The sequence below is a fragment of the Canis lupus genome, chromosome 18 (genome assembly GCF_003254725.2).
Source record: "Canis lupus dingo isolate Sandy chromosome 18, ASM325472v2, whole genome shotgun sequence".
Lineage (NCBI taxonomy): Eukaryota > Metazoa > Chordata > Mammalia > Carnivora > Canidae > Canis > Canis lupus.
The window spans coordinates 38,742,319-38,767,867 of record NC_064260.1 but is presented as its reverse complement, the minus strand read 5'-3'; the positions used below and the strand labels follow the sequence as shown (position 1 = coordinate 38,767,867).

Genomic DNA, 25,549 nt, shown 5'->3' with positions numbered 1-25,549 from the left:
TGGTTGAAGTGGAGGCCCAATAACTGACAGTGCTGAACATTTAAGGGATATCTTATCTACCCTGTTCTGCCTCAAGCAAGCGGCAGCCTGGAGGGGTCTGAGCCCCGCTCCATTCCCCTCCCTCTATCTCTTGCATTGGGTGGCCAGATAGCGGGCCACTGGTGTTGGCCACAGCTCATTCCCCATCCAGGAGATAAGTGGAGGCTGATAAAAAGGAGCCATTCAGCCCAAATTCCAGCCCCAGAGCTCCCTATGCAGATCTTCCCTCACGGACCATCCTCCCACCACCACAGCCGGATTCCACTGTTCTTTTAGAAGCAGAGCGTTAAGAATTAGCTCATTAAAGTCTGCAGGGAAGGAACAGGCAGGGGGGGAGGGATGTTGGGAGGTCTGACCCCCCAGACAGTCCCATTTTTTTGCTCCTGGGAAGACCAACATGCTGTGATTAGTTTCCCAGCCCAGGGTCCACCCAAGACAGATGGACAGACGCCTAGAGGCAGTCCCTGGGCCCAGCATTGGTCACGTTCATTGCTACGCCCAGGCCCCTCATGCTGTTGCCAGGGGTCTGCTCACGGTCAAGGGATTTGTCTCCTGCCTTTTTACCACCTACTTGCCCCACCCCGGGGTCTCCATTCCCATCCTGTTTCATTTTAACTCTGGCATCTTTAGCAGCAAGGCCCCTCTGAGAATACTGTTCTTTTTGTTCCTGAAACCCTGCATCTCACCACATGCCCGAACAGATACATGCATGTACATATACTAGACGTAGATCTGTACACATGTATGCCAGACACACACGTATATGCACACTCACAAATGTGCTGGCCAAAGACACACAGGTACACACATATTCACGTGCCCGCAGATTCAGGCATGTGAGGGGGCAGCGCTATACAGACATACACCGACATCCAGGCATATCTGTAAATACACAGAGATGTTTAAGATGTGCACACACGCAACACACAGATACATACTGACTCATACAGATTTATGCATATTTACAAATATGGATTCACAGATACACAGATATGTACAAGTATACAAAGATTCACTCCGGTACACACCAAGATCCATATACACACGTGTACGTGTGCACTCGCAAAAATACTTGTACATTCTCCCTGTGCCCCATGTAAGACTCACTCTCAAGAAGTATATATCATCTACCTCTGTGCCTCCATCTCTCTCTCCCTCTGCATCCCCACCCCACCCCCAACAACCCAGGGCTCTCTGCCCTCTTAATATCCAGTCTTAGGTCCAAGCTTCCTATTCATCAACCCCAGATCCTTCCTGGAGCCCAGCATCCTGCCTGGAACAGAGGGCCACAGTAGCGTTCTCTGTCAGTGGCCCCAGGGCCTGGCAAAGTGGGCTGAGGGAACACAGCAGGGGCCCAGGGCTTGGGGCCTGGGGCCTGGGGCCTGGGGCCTGGGGCTGTAGGATCAGGACTGGAGCCACACTGCTACCAGATGCGGTAACTTTTGCCCCAAGGCCATCCTGGTGAGAGGTAGCTCCATCCTGGGAATGTGATCCCTCTGGGGAGATAACCTGGGGATGGGGGGTGGAGAGAGAAGGAATTGGGGTGGGGATCACACCTCAGAATGGAGTGAGGAACACAGTTCAGAAGCTGGGGACTTTGAACTCACCCACTGGTGGCTGGGAGAATAGAAAACGGGGACCAGTATCTGAGAGGCCAGGAAAACCCAGGGCTGGAGGCACATGTGCCCTAGACTTGCCCCGCCCACACGGGATCTCACTACACCCCCATACACACTGCAAGTCTTGAACAGGCAATGTCGCCTCCACGTTGGAAAGGCGCCCCACTCCCCCCCACCCTGCCCCCTATACAGGAGCCAAAGCAGGAGGGCACCACCCACCAATGAGGCGTTTCCCAGGTGCCTCTGCCCGGGGCAGAGGAGGGCGAGGGGGAGCCCATCTGGCACCCCGTTGCTCCAGCTGCACTTCCTGGGCCTGCCCTGCAGCTTCCCACCCCCCACTGGCAGTCCTCCCAAGACTGTGAAGGGCGCAATAAGGAGACCGAGTCAGGAAATGCTATGGGAAGTCTGGATTTATGGCCAGATGAAGCAGGGGGACCAAGCCTGGGGTCTGGCGGCAGCCAAGGGGGGTGCAAAGGGAAGGGGCTCCGAGGCAGGGACTCTGCGCCATGGACTTAGAAGGAGCAGACGAAGGGCAGACGCCTTTTGCATGGGGTCCACTTCCAGTGTCCCCCTAGTAGTGGAGAGCACAGTGTTGTCAGCTGCAGCCTGTGTGGCGTGTGGCCCTCCTGTCCTCCTCGGGCTGGCAGTGGTCAGGATTGCCAGCCGTGCTTCCCATGTGTTCCCTGGGCAGCTAAGGGGCATCCGGCTCTTCCCCAAGGAGGCAGTGTGCTTGCTAAGTTTCACGTGGGCTATTGCACTTGATCTTCACAATGATCCCAACAAGTAGGTGTTATCATCATCCCCATTTCACAGATGGGGAAACTGAGGGATAGTGGGGGTAATAACTTGCCTGGGTCTCAGCCTGCAAGAGGCAGAGCTGGGTGTGGTTGGCAGCAGTCTTACTCCAGCACAGATGGTCTTAGCCATGGTGCTAGCTCCCTCACATCTGGCATCCATGCTGTTCAAAGCTGGTGAATTACCTATCAGCCCGCTTAATTCCCACGTCTTTCCTTCATCCCTCACCCATACCTTACATTCACATCTGCTACTCTCACCTATCACATCAGTCACTCCTCATGGCCCTCATATCATAGGAAGGAAAGCAGCCCCCAAGCCCCCATGCCCCCAGGCCCCCGGCCTAGCTCCTATACAGGCACCCCAGCACCTGGATTTCTCAGAGGAATCTCTACATTTCAGCCCTCCTCACAGAGGACATGGCTTCTCCAGTAGGGGGAAGGTGTGAGTTTGGGGAGGTGTGTTCAAGTAACTCAAGGGGACAGTATGTAAGAGTCTCCCTGCCACCCCTGCCCCCTGCCCCAGTCCCAGTCCCTCTCACCTCTGGTGCGCAGGGCCACACAGTTGCCTCGCCCATACACACGCTGCCCTGGGGCCCAGAATCCAAAATTCCATCTGCTCCCATCAACCCACCGAAATCTCCGGTGCAGGAACTGAAGAAGTGACAGGCTGGGTCAGAGGGCAGAGGTCCAGGGAGACAGCTCCAGGGGCCCCAGAAAATGCTTACTGAATATGTGATTTTTTAACAAAATAATGTTAAAAAATTCTCACTGCCCACCCAGCTAGGAGCCACATATGCCCGAGACCCATCCCTGAAAGTTTGTACACAATGACAATGCGAGAGCAGCCAACACTCCCAGCCATCACACACAGGGGGCTTCCCAGACATTACTGTGCACACGGATCTCCTGGGGACTTTTTAAAAATGCAGATTCTAATTCAGGAGCTCTGGGGTGGGGCCCAAGATTGGGCCTTTCTAACAAGCCACCCGGTGTGCCGGTGTGCTGATACTACTGGCCCATGGACCACCCTCGAGCAGCAAATGTAATGGCACTTATTCATCATAATCCCAGAGCTACCTTGAGGGAAGGGCTCCATTTTATTTTATTTTTTTTTTAATTTTTTTAAATTTTTATTTATTTATGATAGTCACAGAGAGAGAGAGGCAGAGACATAGGCAGAGGGAGAAGCAGGCTCCATGCACCGGGAGCCTGATGTGGGATTCGATCCCGGGTCTCCAGGATCGCGCCCTGGGCCAAAGGCAGGCATCAAACCGCTGCACCACCCAGGGATCCCGAAGGGCTCCATTTTAGAGATGAAGAAACTGAGACCCCAAAGAAATCATTCAGCTAGTAGGTAACTAAGCTGAGCATGGAGCCTATCTCCTGACTCCAGTGATGTGCTGGGAAATGTTCGACAGCCAGCTCTGGGAGAAGATGAGAATACAGAGGGAGGGAGGAACGCTGGTTTACAACAATCGCCCATTTCCTTGGTGTGCATACATCCACTGGGGCAGATTTCAAGTCACAGGCATTAAGTCACTGAACATGAGGCTAGGATGAGATGCCCACAATTGACAGTCCTCCCAACCAGGTCCAAGCCAGCTCCAGCACAGCACTGCCCACTGCTTGAAGCTGGCTTGGGCTGCTGAGCTGCCAGCAGGGGCTCCTTGGAGGCAGTCAGAGAGAGCTTCCTGTCCCCAGGGTGGTTGCTGCCTCACTTACCGAGCCCGAGAGTCTGCCTCCGATCCAGACCTGCCCTTGGTTGACTCCTCTGGCCGTGCATAGGATGCAATAATCTAAATTGTAGTTGTGTATGGAGATGAGGCTGCCTCTGTAGCACCTTCTGCAGACATTCTGCAGAAAGAAGAAAAAGTAGGGTAGAGAATTTGCTGGTTTCTCTCAAGTCTCTGAGTCTCCAAGAGAGAGCCTCTTATCCCTTTGCTCAGAAATCAGAGACCCTCTCAATCCCATCTTGCACTCCCTTCTCTGTGGTCAGGAACTTTCTGCAAAAGCCAATAATACTTGGAATAATCATAGCAACCATTTGCTGAGGGTTTTAGTGACCCAGGGACTATTCCAAATACTTCTGTGTATTATCTCATTTAATCCTCAACCCTAACAACCCTAACAGGTTGGTACTGTATATCTCCATTTACAAACGAAGACTCAGAAGCCCCCAAAAGTGAAGTAACTTTCCCAATAACACAGTCAGTGAAAGGCATATCCAGGATTGAACACAGGTATATCCAATACCAAAGCCTTTCATCCAGCATCTCATAGTGCAGTCCCCCAACCAACAATACCAACGTTAGCTGGGAATCGTTATAAATGCCAACTCTCAGGTCCCACCCCAGATTTGTAAAGCCAGAAATGTATTTTAACAAGACCTACAGGAGATCCCGATGCACGCTAGGCTTTGAGAACCACTAATCTAAAAGGGAGGAGAAAGTTGAATCCAGTGTCTTCTCCTCCCCACCCCCAGTCCTCCACGGTAGCCCCCTGCCACTTACCTGAGCGTTCTTAAATCTCTCGGGGTTCCGCACCAATAGGAAGCGGCAAGTCTTGCACCCAGGACTGCCTGGAATTTGAACTATGTCCTCTTCTTTGGGGCACTGCAAGTCCTTGTCTAGAGCAGCTGGGTCAGAATCCATGGCCTCCTCATCCTGAAATGTGTCCCAATAGCTGGAAGGCTTGGCCTCCTCTTCCTCTGACTGAATCACCTCCGGGGTCAGGGCCGAGTCTCCCTCCTGCTCCCCTGAACATTCCAGATTCTGACTCAGCTCTGCCTGTGTCTCTTGGCTTTCCAGACTGGGGGCATCATTCCCTGGGAAGAAGAGATAACCTGCTATCATCAGGTCAGGGGCCTCCCTTCTTCCAGGACCATGGACAGCTCTCACGGCCTTCCTAGTGCTGCCATCTGGAGCCAATCCTGGAAGGATCTCCTTGGCATTGGGTGAGGTGATAACACTTGGATTATAGGCACAAATGGATGAGATCCTGACTTCTGGCTGACCCCGTGGGTGTGTACTGTGGGGATAGGAGGAGGCACCTGTGAGAAAAGCGTTTCATCTTCACAGGTGGGTGGGTTTTCCTGTGGACTAGCCCTGACAGAAAGTTTGGGTCACAGTTCCAAGCCCTTGAGAAATTTAATCAGAGATGAGCTGGGTCAACTGAAGGGGGGCAACTGTGGCTCTGGCCCCATGAGGCAAAAAAAAGGTGCAAGAAAGAGGAGAAAATAGAAATGTAGGGGAGATGGGAAGAGGAGGCTTACCTGGATGGAAAGCAGCAACTGTCCCCAGCAGGAGAAGGAGCAGGAGGAGGGGATCTTTCATTTCCACTCAGGCTTCAGACAGGGACACAGCTCCACCTTCCCTCCTCGTGGGTGTCCTGTGTGTCTGCGCAGCCCCTGGCACACAGTGTATGAAATGCTGTTTAACTGCTTGATTAAGGGGCAAAGTATTGATTAGAGCACTCCTTCCTCCCCAGTGAACAGACCCCAAGCTAGAGAATTAGGAAAAGGACATGGGACAAAAGTCCCTTTTTCCTGAAAGCCCCATCACAGTTCCCTGGGATAGCCCTTAGCTCAGACCCTTGGCCTGCAGGAATAGGCCTGCTCAGGGTCAGAGCACTTTCATTCACAGTGGGGGATGAGGGGAAAGGATGGTGGTCAATATAGTCCTGAGGACAGGCTTCCAAGGTCCGTGCCATATTGAGCCAAGAACTCACCTTCAGGAGTCTGAGGCCTCCTCTGTCAGTGTGTCTGACTACTGCGCCCCAGAGGCAGCTCTTATACTGGGCTTCTGGGGAAGTGGGAAGTGACCAGGATGATTACCCCAGGCTGGGGTGAGGAGCAGAGGAGCCAATAAAAGTCTTGCTCAGTCCCCCACCCTTGAGCTCTGCTGTCTGCTGGGATTGCAGAGACTTGCCTCCTGGGGCCCACTTCATATGTGGGCACCCAGACACGCTGGTGTGCTCAGAAAGACCCCAGTACAGGCATTATTACTGTCTCTAAAGTGTCCCAGCCTGAAAAATACTCCTTAATGCCAGGAGCAGCCTTCTGGTCAATACCCCAGCTAATGAGGGAGGGGGAATCCCAGGTCTTTGGGAGACCATGTGGGGAGTAGATAGGAGGCCAGGGGAGCCTCAGCCCTCCTGAGTGCTTATCTAGACCAGGTACTTACATGCATCACATCCCTGATTCCATTCCTCACCTTCATACCATGAGAAGGTATGGTTATCCTTACTTCACAGATGGGAAAAAATGAGATTTAGAGAGGGAAAACAGCTTGCCAAGGTTGCACAGGAATTAGGAGAACGGGTATTTCTAAGTCTTTTTGGCTCAAAACTCTTCTCTCTCTCTGACTCTCCATCTCTGTCTCTCTCTCTCCTTCACTTTCTTGCCTTCTCTCCCTCTCTTTCTCATCTCTAATATGTAAAAAATTATGCTCATTCTTTTATGCTGTGGATCTAGATCAAGGTTCTCAACTTTTGCGCTGTTGCTATTTGGAGTGAAATAATCTTTGCTGTGGGGGAGGCTGTCCTGTGCATTGTAATAAGTTTAGCAGCCTCCCTGGCCTCTACCCACTAGATGTCAGTAGCACCTCCCCCAGTCATGATGATCAAAAACGTCTTCCCACATTCCCACATGTCTTCTGGGGAGCTAAATTGCCCCAGCTGAGGATCACTGATCTAGAACATGCCATTTGTTTCCAATCTCAAGGCATATCTTCTGGCCAGGAGGCAGCAGCTGGAATGGGAAACTTCATGCAGAGTCATGAAGGATGCAGACACTCTAGGCCACCCTTCAACCCATCCTTACTCCCTATCTCCCACCAGCTCTCTACCACCACCAGGGTCGGGACTGGGAGGATATGAGCAAGGCATTTGTCTCAGTTGTAAAATTTAAGAGGGCAAGAGTAGTCAAGAGAAACAATAGTCAAGAGAAACAGTATTTTAATGTAATCTCTCTTAAAAATCAAAATAAATGCAAAACCCCATGATGAACAAAATAGCAAAATTTTAATCAATCAAGCTCTGGCCAAATTCACTGCAATCCAAGGAGAGACCAGCAAGTGCTGAGCCCTGATTTTGCTGGATATCACCACCAAGGGCTAGAGGACTTGTCGGGGTGGGTGTTTCAACTCTGTGCCATCCTAGCCACATCCTCATGAGTGTGCATATTTGATTCTCAGATTCCAGTCCAGCCCTCCAGTACACAGAGCACCAGGAACAGGTAGCCCAGAAGGTGAAAAGGCCTGGGCCCTCCCCTCCTCTGCTGTCTCAAGAGTACCCGCAAATGGAGAAGTGTCTGAGGGTTCATTTCTGCACCCGATTGCAGAGTAACAGCCCTGCCCATTATCTCCCTGGCCCAACAGACTTGACTCTTAGCTTCTCTTCCTAATTCGGGGCCTGGGGGCTGGGCCAGTTCCAAGCTCCCAAAACCCCATCTCCAGATTTTGAACTTGTGATCTCTTCAGTGGAAGGGCTGGACCCCCTCCCCATTTTTCTTGCCCATCCCAGGGCCCAGCCAGAGATATCATTGCACCCTTTGGGGTGACCAGTAAAGTCAGCTAGCACCTTTAACCAACATAGCTGAAGGAATGACGGCTCAGAGGGCTTGAGATATAGCAAGTCAGAGACAAGCCTAAACCCAAGGTCTTCCAGCTTCTTAGCTGTGTCCCATAGCTGCCTTCCCTCTGCTTCCTCTCTCGGACCTCCCTTCTCTACAACTCGCCCCTCTCTGTGTTCTCCCCCATTTTCTTTACATACAAACCCTGGGCAGACAGTCCATTGACTTCAATTACCTCTTCAGTGACCACAGTGAGGTTTGCCTTGTTAAAAAATAATATTTTGTCCACCATGAACAAAACACTGCATTTCCTCAAGGCTTTTATACCCGCGATTCTACTTACTTAAGTCTTAAAATCATCCTGCAAATTAGGTATTGTCATCTCTAGTCTATATATCTACTGCATGAGCTCAGAGAGGTTGAATGACTTGCCCAAGTAGACGCAACTGGCAAGGATTGGCATGTGTGACCCTTGTCTGACTCCCACATCCTTGCTTTCTTTGATATGCCCAACTGGATTAGCCTCAGACATTCTAGCCAGTGGTGCCAACGTGTTCAGCATCCATGAGGCTCTAATCCTCTGCCTTACTGTTTGCATTTATATTCACAAGGGTTTCAGACACTGCCTCTCATCTCAAGATTCAGCCCAGTTCCACATTGTGCAGAGGGTGGGTCTCTCTCTCTTGAAGGGCAGTTTAGTGTGGTGTGTCATGGAATCATGAGCCCAAAGCCAGCCCTTCCGTGGCTCTGTTTTCTCATCTGAAAGCGAAGGCTCATGACAGCACCTCTATCTAATGAATAAAACTCCCAGAACAGGGCCTGGCATATGGAGTTGGGAGGTGGCGCTTATCAGGAAACCAGGACTGGAAATGTGACCCCAACCAACAAATAAGCACTGAATGTTGATTGAGCTCCTGCTCTATGCTTTGCACAGTACAAGGAACTCCAGGGATTCTCAAATGATGCAAGTTAGCTTTACAGAGCTGAGTTAGCATCTTGTTGAAGATGGAAAATGACACACAAATCCATATTTGGGGATGTAAAGCCAGTCCTCTTATTTTATTTTTACTTTTTAAAAACTCTCCTTGTGGACATATAACATGCATCCAATAAAGTGTACTAGAGAGTGGACTGCTCAGGGGACTTTTACAGAGTGAATATACCCGTGGGATCATGCCCAGGTCAAGACACAGAATGTTTCCAGGCACCCAAAGGCTCTTTCATGGCTCTTTCTTGACATTAATCCCCCTACAGAGGATCTCTGTGGACTAGAAGACCTGCTTCTGTCACAACACACAGCCCCAACAGAAGAGACTTACGAGGAACAAGACAAAGTCCACTTACCACTTAGCATAAAGCCTGGCACTTAGTAAATGCTTAATAAATGGGAAAGACTGTTACTCTTTATTACACATTTTGGAATAAGGGGAAGCCATGCCTTCCCACAGCAGAATATAGTTGATGAGGACAAGAAGTGAAAGTTCTACTTCAGTAGCATCGGCCAGAGCACCCGGCCCAAGGCTGAACCTGGAAGACTGTTTCCAGAATTCCACCATCTTTGAAGTCAGCAGACTGTCATAGAACAGCAGTTACAGTGGGCTTCAGCTGGATTTGTCTTTCTCCATTAGCTGTGTAACCTTGAGCAAATGGCTTCTCCAATCTGGGCCACTCTCAAAACATATTAAGGTTCTTGATTTTCCTCTAGGACTCTAGAGCCACCTGTAATTCTCTGTATATGAGGAATCCAGGAGGAATGGGGGCTTTAGGGCATTGACTCCTTACTTTCTGCTCACCTCCTTGGTGGAGCAAGGATTCGGAATGCCACTTCCGATTGGGATTCCCTCATGTCCAGCTGGGTTGGAGTCCTATGCTTCAAGATGAACCCAGGGGTAAGGGAGTGTGTCTTGCCTCTCCACTATGCTCCATCCCTAGACCACCATGTCCTGGAAGCAGCCAGTGCTACCAGCCACAGGATCCTAATGATTGAAAGAGCACTCTCTGGAACAGAGCCAAGTCACAACATCAGCCACATTCGGATGTTTGGGCAAATCTTTGCATCAGCCATTATTTCTCTGAGCCTGGTTTTGTAAAATGGGGTAATAATTCTTTTTTTTAAGATTTTATTTATTTATTCATGAGAGACACAGGGAAAGAGAGAGAGAGAGAGAGAGAGAGGCAGAAACACAGGCAGAGGGAGAAGCAGGCTCCATGCAGGGAGCCCAACATGGGACTCGACGCTGGGTCTCCAGGATCAGGTCCTGGACTGACAGCGGCACTAAACCACTGAGCCACCCGGGCTGCCCTGGGGTAATAATTCTTGATCACACAAGGTCATCTCTCTAAAGTGCCTGCCACAGCAGGGGGTACTTGGTGAGTGTGCAATAAGCAGTAAAAATTAGTAGCTGCTGTTGTGCTTCAATTATAAACAACCATATGTTCCTGAATGGCAGGAACCTGTGTCTTATGTGTCCACGTCTTTATATAGAGTTGGACAAATAGCATGTTGTCTTATACTGAGTTTCCCCAGATATAGGCCCTGAGACAAAGATTTGAGTGCAAGTAACTTATTTGGGAGGTGCAAGGACATTTGTAAGGAAGAGGAGAATTCAGATGGATGAGAAAAACAGCCCAAAACATGGGTGCTACAAAGCCAGCTGCCTCAGCGGACAACTAGAAGTTAATCCCACTGGGAAACCCTTGGAAACAATGCCCAATACATTGTGAGGGCAGGGGACTGAGGCACTCTTACTCCCACTCCTGTGAGTTGTGGGCTATTCCAGGGACATGTTACTTCTCTGGCTCATTCAGGCAGCCACAGTCTGTGGGAAGGAAAAAAGGCCCTTAGGTGTGGCAGTGCAAGCATGGGGGACATAGAGAGTCCACCTGCAATGAAGGAACTGGTGGGGTCCTGATAGCACCTGCTATGCAGGCGCCAGTAATTGGATGTTGTGTAAAAAGAGCTAAGTGAATCCATTCTTCCATCCTCAGGAAGGCCCCATGGATCCCACCCCATGTTCCAGCCTCCTTGTTCTGAGAGACAGTGGAGTGGGGAGGGGCGGTCATCGTAGGGCAGAAAGTTCATGGGTGGGGCTAAGCAGAGAAAGTGATGACCAGAGGAAAAAAGAAGTCAGTTTCAGGAAAGCAGTTTTATTGCTGGGGGCTAGAAGCAGGGACAGCACGTGGGGAGAGGAGGCAGCTACCCAGGAGCCGGTGCTCTGGACTCCTGGCTGGGTCCAGTTTAGTAGGCACAGATGAAGGGGAGCCGCCTTCCACATCTATTTATACGCCAGCGGCCTCCTGTGAAGACAACAAGAAGGGGACTTAAGCCTCTGGTTCCCCTTGACTCAGCCACAGAAAGGCCTCCCCCAACCCCTACCCCACCCCAACCCACTCCTGCCTCCAGCGAGGAGTCTCAAGACTCAGCAGGCCCTTCCCATGGGGGTGCAGTCCCCTCCCAGCACTCCTTCCATGAGGCCCTCCTAGGGCCCCCTCCCACCCAGCCTTCCCATCCCTCATCCTCACTCCCACCTCACCTTTGGTACAGAAGGACACACATCTGCCACTATAGAATGCAGGTTGGCCAGCAGCCCAGGTTGCATAGTTCCAGCCACTGCCATCAACCCAGGAGAAATGTCTGAAGGGACCCTAGAGCAGAAGAGGTGGTTGGGGCAGGAGAGGGGTTCTGGTGGCAAAGGGAAAGTAGATAGGCGGAGCTAAAACTATCCCACCAGGCATATGCCCTTGACTATTGGGCCATGATGGACACTGTCCTGGTCAACTGCAGTGCTGTTCCACAGTGATCTTCATCATCACATTCTATGCATGGCAGGGACACTCACATCCTTCTGGCTTTAACAAGAAGCAAGAAGGACCTCCAGCCCCAGCCTAGAGAGGTGGAGCCAGGCTCATGGTCTCACCCAAGTCATATAGGGTGTGAGTCAGAGGCTGAGCAGAACTTGGCCCCAAATCCTTGGCTCCTCCCAGGGCCTAGGCAGCCTCCTGGGTGTCTTGCCCGAGCTGTCTGTCTGTCCCCAGTTCTTTGGAGGATCGGAGGGGAAGCACAGACAGATCTGCAGCAAGGTGAGCACTGGCTGGGGTTAAGAGTGCTCCCCACTTAGAGCTAGAACACCTCTTACCCAGCCTCTGACCGTGCCTCCAATCCAGACTTGGCCCTGGTTGAGACATCTGACTGTGTTCTGAATCTGGCAATTTGAGCCGGCACTGTGGATGGAGGCGAGGTTGCCTCTGTAGCACCTCCGGCAAACACGCTGCAGGGCAGGATAAAAGAGAAAGAATGGAGTGCCCCCTCAAAGGAATTCATGTGACCTTAGTCTTGGGTCTCTAAACCTCCAAAATTCATCTTTTCCACCCCCATGCCCACCTCCACGGCCATTTCAAGGCTGGAGGTCAAAATGCCACTTCTGTTTCTACATGCCTCTCCCCTCTTACCTTGACACCTGTGCGGGCCCCAGCCCCCCTCCCCAATACCGCCCCCCCACCCCCCCCCCACCCCCGCTGCCGAGGCTCTTCAGTGAGGCAAATAGTGATGCAGAGGCTGGAGACATCATCCCCACCCCCACCCCCAGCTTCAGCCTCAGACCACTCACCTGAGCTTTATTAAATTTCTTGAAATGCCTCACCAGGAGGAAACGTGGACAGTTTTTGCACCCAGGGCTGCCCTCCAGTCTCACTATGTCCTCTTCTTTAGGGCACTGAAAGTCCTCCTCCTCCTTATCCAGGGCTGAGTCACACTCTACAGCTCCCTCCTCCTCAGGGTCATCTTCCGTTCCAGAGTACCCCTCCTCTTTTTCCTCCAGCAGCGTCATCTCCCCTGTAGGGGCCTCCTTTGGCTCATTTTCTGGCATCTCCCCATCCTGAGGCGTGATCTCATCTCCCAAGAAGCTCTCAGAGTTAGATTTCACAGTCCCTAGCAGGGAGAAAGGCCTAAAGTGCCCTCCTCACATCTACCCCTGTTCCTCCCCAGCACCACGGACAGCGTCCGCCTGGCCCCAGGCGGCAGAGCATTCACTCCTGGAAAGAGAGGAACCTGGAACCCATCCAACAGGAGACACCTCCCCCACACAAAACACCCACAAGAGGTCACGGTGTTAAGAGCAAGGATTCAGGCAGCTGTGGGTTTGGGTACTGGGCCCATCACCTACGAGGTTTATATTTTCGTGTCTGATATGGGTACATGATACCATATACCTCAGGGGGATGCTATGATGTTTAAAGGCGATAATGTATAGAAAATACTCAGCATGACACACTCAGTGAGCTCAAAGTAGAAGGAAGCTATGATTATATTCATCATTGGTATTACACAGAAAGGACAACAATGAGAATGTCATGATGGAATTGAGACCGTAGACACAGATGTCCTGAGGAGTCCCTTCAGCTCCTGGCTCTAGAGCCTCTGCTTCTCTTCTCTAGGTGTGCAAAGATCTTGATGTAGGGGAAGGCCACAGAAGGAAGTGGCTCTATGTCTCTAGCCCCATCTACCCTAGGAAAGAGCAAAGCAGACAAAGACTGAAGGCCAAAGAGACTTACTCAGATGAAGAGTTGAAACTACCCCAAATAGAAGAGCCAGAAGTAGGGGGACTTTCATCTTGGCTTTGTCCTGCAATGAAGAATACAGTGTGTCACACACATAGTCACACACCTTGGGAGTGGGGTAGAGAAAGAGAAGGCATGACAAGAAGCCCCTGAAGCCCCAGGATGCTGGGACCCTTTCTGAATGGACACGTAGCCAAGGCTGGTTTTCCTATGGGCTTCACATGAAGAAGGGAGTACTAACTTTATATGTTTATACTTAACAGGCCCTTCAGAGTCTGTGAAACAAGAGAGAACTGAGAATCAGTGTTGGTTGGCCTTTCCAGGAGCACATAGTGCTTAGGGAGCATGTCCCTTGCTCAAAGCTCTGAAAGTCACACACACTGCCATGCTTTCCCCAGCCAGGGAGAGCTTTCACATGCCTCAGAAGGAGTATGAAAGGCAGGGATGGGAAGTCTCATCCCTGCTGACTCCTGGAAGCCACACACAGTCCCAGCTAGCCCTCCCTAACTTCTCAGCCTAGACCACTTGTCTCCCCAGAGAGTGAACACTTACCCAAAGTCAGCTCCACTGCAACAGGGAAAGCACTTACCCACTCAGAGGTCCTCCTGGGTCCTGAGAAATTCACAAAGCTCAGACTCTCCTTTGCTCCATATCATAGTTACATTTTATAGAAGAGTCTTGGAGGAAGTTCCCCAGAGACAGGAGGGTTTGCCCCAGCCCGAGGGATATGAGAGGGCTGATAAGAAGTGTTTCCTCACTTCCCTAGAGAGCCCACTCATTCACTTCCAGATTCTCTTCTGACACCCCTTTCAGGAGCCTGGGGGCCACTGTGGGACTGCTCTGAACTGGGGAGTTCTTACCTGGGCTGCACTTCAGAATCTCCCTGGGAGCTTTTCCAAAATGCACAGCTCTCCTGCTTCACCCATGGGAATGTGAACTGCTGCAGACATTTGGGAAATAAATCTGTCAATTTCTATTAAGATTAAAGGTGCATATATCACTTGCTCAATTTCACTCTTTGGAGACTCTCCTTTGGAAATAAAAGCACCTATAAGTAAGAATATTTTTACAAGATTGTGTATCACTTTGCCATTTTTTTTTAGATTTTATTTATTTATTCATGAGAGACACAGAGAGAGGCAGGCAGAGACACAGGCAGAGGGAGAAGCAGGCTCCATGCAGGGAGCCCGATGTGGGACTCGACCCCAGGGTCTCCAGGATCATGCCCTGGGCCGAAGGCAGATGTTCAACTGCTAAGCCACCCAGGCGTCCCACTTTGCCATTTTTAGAAACAAAAATCTCCATGAAAACAAGGAGCTGACTCTCTTCCGGATAGATGGATGGTGAACAAAAGGGAAGGACACAGAGTGTTCTGGACATGAGCAAAGGTGTGGCGATAGAATGACCTTGGCCTAAGCTGGGGACAGTGTCCTCTCTTGCACAACTAAAGTTAACAGAGTACACATTGGAAAGGGGTGAGGAAAACATGGAGGAGCACAACCTATCTTTTTTTTTTTTTAAGATTTATTTTATTTGTGTACGTAAGAGCAGAGGAACGGGCAGAGGGAGAGAAGCAGACTCCCCACTGAGCACGGAGCCCAACACGAGGCTCGATCCCAGGACCCCAAGATCACAACTAGAGCCCAAATCAAGTCATTTGACCGACTGGGCCACCCAGGTGCCCTGAGCACATCCCACCTTGAGCCAAAAAATGGAGATATCCTTCCCACCATGTCCACTGACTTAAGGGAATAGAATGCAGGAGTCAGGAAATAACTCAAAAACAGCCTATCAAGGAGCTTTGAGCTGCATTCTGCTCACCCCCAGCCCCAGGCCCTCCCTGCAAGGCCACTTCACATGTTGGACAAGGCTATTAGAGTGAGACGATGACAGGATCGAGCCGATTCTTGGAGGCCAGTTGCTGCTCAGGTACCTCAACTGAGAGGGAAGTCTCTCCTTTGGGTCACACAATCCGGGGCCTGAAATCCACAGCTTAGTGACCCTAGAAATTCCATTTCATCAACATCCAGTGAGGGGTTAGAGCAGTGGATGGGGTTGTGGGTGCTGGAGTCAGTCCAAGTACGAATCTAGGGTCTGCCGTTCCATAGCTGTGCGACCCTGGACACGTTCCTTAACTTCTCTGTATACCTCATGATCATTGTTTATAAAGTGGGGGTAACTATATCTACCTTACAGGGTAGTCAGAAGGAACAAATGAGATAGTGTGTATGTGTCGCAGACATGCTGCGAGCTACCCAGCCCCCTCACTGCCTCCTGGTTTCTAGAATTCCACTTCCTGTGAATCTTGGGGGAGGGGGCAAGCCTCTCATTCTTGAAAAGAAAGTGCCAGATAGATTCCCAGCCTCCTTTGCAGCTCAGGCATATGACTAGGCTCTATCGAATGGGACCACCCAGCCACGACTTCGAATCTGGAGCTCATGACCAAGAAGACCTCTCCCTCGTGGTGCAATGGTGAGACCCAGTTCCTGGGGTGGCAGCACTGGAAGAGGGATCCAGGGTCCAGGCACTACACTGCCAGCCACAGAGCCTGAATCACAGCAGCAGCAGCAGCAGCAGCCGGCGCCTCTCCACACCCATCTTGTGGCCTGGTTTTGGCTCTGGTTCTCTAGCCTTTCCTTTAATTGTATGAGCTAACTCGTTCCCTTTTAATAAACTCATTTTTCTGCTCAGATCAGCCAGGGAGAGGTATGTCTGCCTGCCATGAAGAGCCCTGACTAATGCAGCATTTAGCACAGGAACTGGCATTTAGTCACTGCTCAATAAATGACAGCTACTCGCGTTACTAGGTCTAGAAGTGATGCAGGTCTTTGGGACTGACCCACATTAATCAAACTCTCAAGAGACCAGTGTCCATATTTGGTACCAATGACATAATTTAGGTTGACCTGAACCCACATGAGGCCCACTTAGGGCCTTCTGACCAGTGCATTCTCCCCCTGCCTCGCAAGCTACAAATGTTGCTAAATTTGTGTCAATTTGTCATACAGCATAGAAGAGTAATAAGAAGATGTTGTGGAGCATCAAGACCCACTCCTTCCCAAGATGAAATTTACAGTTAGTGCCATTGGTGGTCGGGGGTTGGCACAGGGGGGTGTCCTAAAGGAATGGGCTTGAGGACCTCCTGGAAAAGAATCCAGGGTCAGCAGGTCAGGAAATATGGACACAGAAAGAGAGGTTCAGTCCAGGCCGGAGGTCCCCCCCCACTTCTCCCTTTAAACCATAACAGGCTGGGAAGTCCCTTCTAGTTTGTTCGAAGCTCTGCCCCCACAGGAGTGATGTCCTCCAGGAGCTAGACCTCTTGGGCTAACCAACTGCCTGATAACTGGGCTTGGCCAACATCCCTGTGGGGCAGATAAGAGATGGAGATAGGTCTATAACATCGTCCCAGGGCTGAGCACCCGGGAGATAGGGACCCAGGCCGTTGCTCTGTGAAATCAGCCTCAACAGCAGCTGCTCTGACACTTCCCTGTTTGGATGTCCCAGTGATTGACAGGGACCAAGAATGCTAGAGCCGAAAGGGCCCTTGGCAATGACCCAGTCCAGTGTCCACGTCTCAGCCACGGGGAGTGCCCCAGGTTGGGCTCAGATGTCCCCATTCCCAGATTCATTGCTCTTCCTGCTCCCTCAAGAGACTCCCCTCCATCCCCTCCAGGCACCTCCCCTTCTAGACACTTGCTGCAGGGTAGGCTGCATGGCTCCTCCACTCCACTCGCCACTCTTCAGGATCTCACTAGTCCACCTACATCCCTCCATGTCTGCTGCTCACCACCCTAGCCCATGCCACCACGTTGGATGACATACACAAGAGCCCGGCATTCCAATGATCCCTGTTCTGTGTCCTCCTTCTGCACTAACAATGAATCCAAACTCATTCCCACTGCCTGCAAGTGGTGGTGTGGCTCTTGTCTACCTGCCCGACCTCACTGGTGTGAGAGACCCTTGTCATGCTGGTTTCTGCTCCATCGGCCAAGTTTGAGGCCTCACACTGGCTCCTTCTGTCTATCAGGCCTCAGCTCAAGGGCCATCTCCCTGGAGAAGCCTCCTCGAGAATGCTTTCTAAAGAAACACTCTCCCCCATCCTACTTTCACCTCAAGTTATTTCGTTCCACATTGTTCCATTATTGCCATCTAAGCATTTACCAAAATCACACGATCTTGCTTCTCTCTTGGTTTCTTGTCTATGGTCTGTCTCCTCCAGTAGGAAGTAAGTTCCACAAGAACAGGGACTTTGTCTTTCTCATTTACTGCCTAGAACTCTACTCAGATCATGGAAGGAGTTTTCCAATTACACGTCCCATTAATCCATCAACTTGAACTTTACACATGGAGAAAGTCCAGTTGGATTCTGCTCCGTGTATACCTAACATTCTGACCTCTACCTGCCATTGGCACAACCCTGAGCCAGGCTCTGTGTTCTGTGACATTCGTGTATGTATTCATTCGTTCACACACTCATTTATTCACCAAATACTCAGAGATCATCTCTGGCTTAATGTAGCTAAGACAGCAAGACAAACAGAATGAGCCTATTAGTTAATAAAACAAAACACTGTGTTGAGCCTATTAGTCAATAAAGCAAGACACTTAGAAGCACAGAACTTACACAAACTGGGAGTTACACATGTTCAGTGCTACCGGAGGGTGGGCAGAGAGGGCATCCTGGAAGAGGTTCTTATCCCACTTGGCCTCTATGGTACATGACACCGCTCCACTTTCTTCTTCTCAAAATCTGTCTTAGCAACTTTCCTTCCCAGTTTCTGCTGGTGGGCTCCTCTCCCTCTCCCAGAAAGTTAAATATTGGCAATGTTTGCCTTCTTTTCTAACTCTACACACTTTCCATGGGCTATCTCATCTATGTCCCTGTCTCAAGCTATCAAATATGCACCGAGCACTCCAGCTCCAGCCCTGCTCCTCACCAGGTCTGGCCACTGCCACAGATTCACATATATGGCCACCCAACGAGTTCCTGACCTGAATGTCTCATAAGCATCGCAAATTCAACACATGCCAGAATGAATTCACCCCCCGCCACACACACACACACACACACACACAACCCTGCCCCTCCCCCGTGGTCACTTTCTCAGGAGAAACCACCCCCTTGCATCCAGACCCCCAGGCTAGGACCCAGCGTGGGCCATCTCTTTCTTCAGCGTCTCATCAAACCTCAGCACCACCCGTCTGCCCCATCTGCCACTCTCCCAATCACCTACTAACCATTTTTCACCTGGATTGTTTCAATGGCTCCAAATTACTTTCCCTGCCCCCAGCCTTACCACCTCTCCCTGCCCCTGATACACTGTCCAGAGGCTCCCTGGTGTTTCCCTGTCACATGTGATCTCTCTGGCGTCAGACTTTTGCATCCAAGAATGCCTGTTCCTCCCTAACCACTGTGCCTCCCCTACTTGTTGTCTACCTTTAGACCAAGGATTGCCTCCCCTATGAAGCCTGCCCTGATTCTCCCAGGAAGAGGTAGAAGGGAGCCTAATGGGGCTCAATCTCTTTGTATCCCAGCCCCATCCCATCTCACTGCAACTCTCATCTTGCTTTGTTTCCTCAGCAGACCAAGGCACGCTCACCTGCGTATCTCTGGTACCTGTGCAGTTATATGGACACGTGCTGGGGGCTCAATTCGTATTTTCCAGCGAGGTGAATGAGTGAAGGAAAGCAATTCTTGTTTAAGATCTCCACAGACTGAGCAGGGCACAGACTCCTTGAAACAAGACCCTAGGCAGGAATTCTAATAACCATTACAACGGCACCAGCTAAGTCAGGAGGCACTTCCCATGGGCTACAGGTGTTATGCACTCGCTGTCATTTAATCTCATCTACGATCCTGTGAGGCAGACACCACCGTCATCCATAAATCATAGACAAAAAGACTGAGGCTCAGAATGGGTACTTCTCAGGTAAGCATAAAAACAAGGATTTGAGGGACGCCTGGGTGGCTCAGCGGTTTGGTGCCGCCTTCGGCCCAGGGCCTGATCCTGGAGACCCAGGATCCAGTCCTGCATGGGGCTCCCTGCATGGAGCCTGCTTCTCCCTCTGCCTGTGTCTCTGCCTCTCTCTCTGTGTGTCTTTCATGAATAAATAAATAAAATCTTAAAAACAAAAACAGGATTTGAGCAGAGAGCCTGCACTCCTCCCATCCATACTCAGCCTCTGTGGCAGTGAGCAACTACCTCAAAGCACGCCCGCTCATTCCCCAGTGTGCACGGTGCTCAAGGCAGCCCTGTAAGGTTGTGAGTGGGGCAGGTGAGGAGACGGGAAGGATGGGGGTGTGCTCCCTGGACAAGCAGATTCCTCATTTCCCCCATCTCCATTTGCTCATCCGTGAGCTAAGTTAGGGATGACAACCTTACGGGGTCTGGAGAAGCCTAACCAGGAAGGTGGTCGTGCAAGAGTCCAGGAGGTGCCTGGCACCTGCTAGGTCCTCAATGAACAGCAACCCTAAACAGTATCCTCATTTTAGGGACCGAGAAAGACAGTCTTGGAAAGGTGAAAGGATGGCCCAAATTTCACGTGGTAGCAAATGATGGCAGCTTGAAAAGGAAGTCTAAGTCTCCCGCCATCCTCAAGGAGAGCTTTCTGAGCATCTTTCGTGTGCTCCTCACTGTGTGGGACAGACACACAGCCCACCAAGAGGACCCAAGCCAAGAGCACCTGGAACCCCAAACAGCAGCTTCGCTCTCTCTCCAGCTGGGAGCTCAGACCTAAGATAGAGATGGTGATTGTGATTGAAGTTCATTGGGTGGGAAGGGCCTGGGGGTGGAAGACGGGGTGCCTTCCCAGACACAACGAGGGAGGCGGGTCTGTCCAGAGTGCTCACCCGGCAGGAGGCCACGAATGGGAGAGGCCATTGCCCGCAGCTTTCAGGTTTACTGGTCTTGCACCAGGCTGGCCACACACCCAGTATCTCAGCAGCAGCTCCTGCCGTCAACTCCTGGAGACAAACGAGGCAACAGCAGGGGAAGGGAGCAGCGGGCCTCAGGCTTTCCTCCAAGATAGGCCATCCTCTCCCGGCCAGCAGAAAGGGGACCACATTCTGACTCCACCTGTCCGCCTCTCCTTCCCTCCCCCAATACAACAGCCCCAGAAATCACCCCACACCTCTCCGAGGCCTCCTGGTTCAAGTTATCCTACAGCTTCTGCAAGCAAGTCCCCGTGAGTGGGGACAGAGTCTGAGTCTGGGAGGTGGAGGCAGCTCCTTCCGTCCTTCCTTCTTGCTCTCCCTCCCGGTCTGTGCATGCATATGTGCACGTGTGTCTTTCTCTGTCCCTGTCGGTGTGTCTCTCCCCTGTCTGCGTGTCTCTTTCACTCTTTCATATATATCTGGTATTTCTTGAGTTCCCATCCTACAGCAGGGTAGGGTGCAAAGCCCCGGGGTTACAGTGGACATTACAAGGTACACTTTCTGCCCGCACGGAGTTCCCAGTTAATTCTCTTTTTAGTCCACGTGTTGCATTGCAGCCGTGGGGAGCTCTGGGCGGGCCAGGCGCCTGGTACCGTGCAGCCCTGTCGAGGTCACCTGCTGGAGAGGAAGGCAGGTGGAGCTGAGCCAGCAGAGCAGTAAACTGTGGAGCTAACTGTGGTTGGGTTGCACTCGCTCCAAACAAGGAGAATTAAATCGTTTTGTTGTTTTTTAAGATTTGATTTATTTATTCAACAGAGAAAGAGAGAGAGAGCATAAGCAGGAGGAGCAGCAGAGGGAGAAAGAGACTCCGTGCTGAACAGAGAGCCCAATGTGGGGCTCAATACCAGGATTCTGGGATCCTGACCTAAGCCGAGGGCAGATGCTTAACCGATGGAGCCCCCAGACACCCCACCATTTTGGTTTTAAAATAGTGCATGTCGGCGGGGGCACCTGGGGGCTCCATTGGTTAAGCATCCCAGTCTTGATTTCGGCTCAGGTCATGATCTCAGGGCTGTGGGATGGAGCCCTGCATCAGGCTCTGCCCTGGGCGTGGAGCCTGCTTCAGACTCTGTCTCTCCCTCTCCCTCTGCCCCCTCCTCCCCTGCTCTCTCCCTCTCTAAAAAATAAATAAATAACTAAATAAACAGTACCCTCAGCTTTTAGCATGACTTTGCACTTAATATAAGAATTAACAGCAGCTGTTTATGAAGACCTATTGTGTGCTGGGGCCAAGGACTTCTCTCATGGAACCTCGTGGGTCCTCACCACTCCCTGGGGTGGGCACTAGAGCCCCGTTGCAGTGAGGAAACAGGCATGAGAGGCTGGGCCCGGCTCAGGCACCCTGCCTGGCACTGCGGGAAGGGTGCACGCTGTCTGTCCACACTCTCCCCTGGCCCCCACCGTCTCTGGCCCCGAGTCCCCAGGCTCAGGAAGAAATACACAGCTCCGCCCCTGGCAGCTGGCATTTTTGCCCTCACTGCTGGAGAAATAACGTCTATTGCAAACATTGAACATAAAGATTAATATTTTTCATTGACTTTGGCTTAAGATTTTGGATAATGGGATAGTCTTTTTTTTTTTTTTTTTTTTGTCTCTGAAATCTCATTCTACACAATACAAGGAAATCTGTATTGTTTTCTGAGGCAGACACCGGCCTGGGCAAAGGCTCGCAGGGCGTTTCCTGTCCTGAACCACGGCTGGTGACAGGCTGACCCCAGCAGGAATGAACCCCGGATCCTCCTTGCTCTGTCCTCCCCATACCCCCCGTCCCCCACCGGCACTCACAGGCGTTACCAGCGGCACCTGAAGCTAGCCAGGCAGCCCTGCTGCATGCTAGACGGTTTGCATTCATGAACCCACATAATCCTTACAACTCGGTGATATAGTCCCATTGTTACCTCATTTTACAGATGAAGAAATTGAGGCATCATGAATCTAAGTCCCAGAGCTCGTGTGGGGAGGGGCTGGAAGCTGGTCGTGGACAGTCCAAACAGCAGAGGCCAAGCCCATGCCTTCTATTATCCCCCATGTTCCCTCCAGGCCTCCCACAGGCGCCCCGGTGCTTCCCGTCTCCACTGCAGGTGAGGAACTGAGGGTCTGCAGGGTTTAGGATCTTCAAGGTCTCACGGCTAGCCAGTGCCTGGGAGGCCCAGAGCCTTTCCCATGTGCCCACCACACAAGTCCACCTGGGGCCTGGGAGGGAACACTGGGCCCAGGAAACAGAATGATGAGGGACCCATGAGCACATGCTTGGGGTTAGAAAAAAAAAATCAAAAGCTGTGGAGAGCAGCCAGCATGACCAAAAGCTGTGGTCCTGGGCTTAGCCAGGCGGCAGCTGGTCCTGCGTGACTCATGGTGGCCAGTAGGATGCAGCCTGTGGCAGGTGCGTGAGCCATCAGGCGCGTCCCACCTCTGGACTCCTTGTTGTCGTCAAACAAGGACTGTGTGCCTTGAAACCCAGATGGAAGTGTCATCCCAGAGATATTAGAGGAAAGACACTGTCTCCTGGAGTCCCGCCCAGGGCGTTTGGGAAGCATCCTCCCCCTGGGGGCTGGCAGGAAGAGGGGTCATGGCTCCGAGCTTCACATCCAGAGAAGCTGGCAGCCAACGCCTTTAGCTAAAGAACAGTTGGCACCAGGTTGATGAACAACGAGGAACGGAGGCGGTGTCACTCTTTAGAAACTCCCAAAGTGACATCTGGCCCTGAGCTCTACTATTACTTCCAACCTCTGTCTGCTGACCTGGGCTGCTGTCGTGGTTCACTGCCATTGAGACCCCGGCTCAGGCAGCAGAGGGGGACAGAGTGAGGCACAACCGTCCAGGACCGGGTGGGCGGGCGATAACTAAGATGCGACACAGCCACAAAAGGGGCACGCACGTACATAGTCACGTGCTGGGGACGCTAGCCGTGCCACTCTTGAGTCGTGCAGTTCACAATACCTTTCTCAGGCGCTTTATATTCCGATCTTTTTTTTTTTTTAAGATTTTATTTATCAGTGAGAGACACACACAGAGAGGGGGCGGGGGGCAGACACACAGGCACAGGGAGAAGCAGGCTCCTTGCAGGGAGTCTGATGCGGGACTCGGTCCTGGGACTCCAGGATCACGCCCTGGGCCAAAGGCAGGTGCTAAATCACTGAGCCACCCAGGGATCCCCTGTTCTGATCTGTCTTACACCCGCTGGATGTTTCCTACGTAAGAAGGGATGTAAAGGAAAGGCAACATCTAAAGTGAACGTGACCTTAGGGGTCAGATCTGGATTTAAATACCCGCTCCACGATGTGCTCGTTTGAATGACCTTGGACACGACTGGCCACTCGGTAGAGCCTGACGTTCCTCGTTTGTCAAACAGGGCCAGTGAAAGGAGAAGGTTCCTAACCCACGCCGTCGGCTGTTCTGTGCACGGCAGGTGCTCTCCTAACGGAGGTGCCCCCTGCCCCAGGCTCGGTGCCACAGCCCGAGGTCAGGGCACGTGTGCCTCAGCCCCTCTCCCCTGAAGCCGGGTGGCCCCAGGAGCCTGTGGCTGAGTGAAATCAAAACTTGTGAAACCCCTGGGTTGCTCACTTCTTCCTTTGAAAGAGCGGTTGGTCCCATTTGAGGAAGAAGTTGCGGGAAGGGGGCAACAGCTACAGAACTTTGAGGCTGTGCCCTTAGGCCGCTTCTCCCACTTACTCATTTTCCCCAGAAATCGTCTCTGACTCTCTCTGGATAGAAATGTTCTCTGCATGTCCTGGGAATCCAGACACCTTTTTTTTTTTTTTTAATAACAGCTGGAGATAAAACGCACATACCGCATAAATCACCTATTTAAAGTGTACAACTCAACTGTTTTCAGTATATTCAGAGCTGTACAACCATCACCACTATCAATTTTAGAAAACTGTCACCTCCCTTAGAAGAACCCCCTCAGCCGCTGGCAGTCACTACTCTTCGCCCAGCCCTAAGCACTCACCAATCCACTTTCTGCCTCTATAGACTCGCCTATTGGGACATTTCACATACGAATGGGGGTCATGCTCTGCGGGTCTCCTGAGACCGGTTCTTTTGTTTTCATGGTTGAAGTGTGTATCTGTTTCATTCCTCTTTAATGATGAGCAATATTCCATTATATGCATATACCACATTTTATTTTTCCATTCACCGGTGATGGACACCAGGCATCCTTCCTGAATTTAATATAGTCCTGTAACGATAGCAGTGATCGTTGAGCGCCTGCCACATGCTAGGCACTTGACCTAATTTCTAACCCTTACGACAGCGCAGGGAGGCAGAGCTGTTTCTCCCATCACACTGATAAACACACCAAGATGTAGAGGTGAAGTGGCTCATCCAAAGTCCCACTGGTGACAGAGCAAGAATTAAAAATGGGTTGGCCTAGCCCCCCACCCACCCATCCACGATCTTCCCACCACACCACAGCTTCTCCCTAAACCCATGTGCTCTGCTCTCTCCTTCCAGTTGGCTCTGAGGCCAGGAAAAGAAAGAATCCTCTCCTTCAGTGACGGTTCACTGAACAAGCCATAGCTGGCTTGGGCCATGCATTAGTCAACGAGCTGGGTGGCCACCGTGTGGGGCTCATTGCCCAGGTGATGAGAGGTCATCATGCAAGGAGACAGGTGCTTGTCACCAGGAAGGGTACAATCCAGTGCTGGGAACACAGGGCTGCTGGAGAGCCCAAGGAAAGATTTTTATTTTTTTTTAATTTTTATAAGATTTCATGTATTTATTCATGAGAGACAAAGAGAGAGAGAGAGAGAGAGAGAAGCAGAGGGAGAAGCAGGCTCCATGCAGGGAGCCCGATGTGGGACTCTATCCTGGGTCTCCAGAACCATGCCCTGGCCCAAAGGCAGGCGCTCAACTGCTGAGCCACCCAGGTGTCCCAAGACAAGATTTTCAAAAGAGACGATATTTTGAGCAGGACCCCAGGGGACCAGGCAGATGGCCCTGGCAGAGATGAGGCAAGCCTACGCAGAGGAACTGGTGTGCTCACAGACCCAGAGACCAGGCACCTGGGTCACGGGGATGAGTTCTGTCC

The 25,549-nt window shown here is 51.4% G+C and overlaps 2 protein-coding genes across 3 annotated transcripts; both read right to left on the bottom strand.

Moving 5' to 3' along the window:
* Window positions 1–2,170: 2,170 nt before the first annotated feature.
* LOC112663370 (proteoglycan 3) lies at window positions 2,171–5,857 on the bottom strand. Its single transcript, XM_025452233.3, has 5 exons — window positions 5,727–5,857; window positions 4,966–5,279; window positions 4,178–4,309; window positions 2,995–3,106; window positions 2,171–2,229 (listed from the first exon to the last, which is right to left on the bottom strand). The coding sequence occupies exons 1-5, from the start codon at window positions 5,785–5,787 to the stop codon at window positions 2,171–2,173; spliced, it is 678 nt and encodes a 225-aa protein (XP_025308018.1). The 5' UTR covers window positions 5,788–5,857.
* Window positions 5,858–11,151: 5,294 nt separating this feature from the next.
* PRG2 (proteoglycan 2, pro eosinophil major basic protein) lies at window positions 11,152–14,280 on the bottom strand. Of its 2 annotated transcripts, none has more exons than XM_025452232.3 (6): window positions 14,170–14,280; window positions 13,575–13,644; window positions 12,632–12,855; window positions 12,161–12,292; window positions 11,558–11,669; window positions 11,152–11,321 (listed from the first exon to the last, which is right to left on the bottom strand). In XM_025452232.3, the coding sequence occupies exons 2-6, from the start codon at window positions 13,630–13,632 to the stop codon at window positions 11,263–11,265; spliced, it is 585 nt and encodes a 194-aa protein (XP_025308017.1). In that variant the 5' UTR covers window positions 13,633–13,644; window positions 14,170–14,280; the 3' UTR covers window positions 11,152–11,262. The 2 variants fall into 2 exon arrangements, with proteins under 2 accessions (XP_025308017.1, XP_025308014.1); XM_025452229.3 differs by having other exon boundaries at window positions 12,632–12,951; window positions 14,170–14,274.
* Between the last annotated feature and the right edge of the window lie 11,269 nt (window positions 14,281–25,549).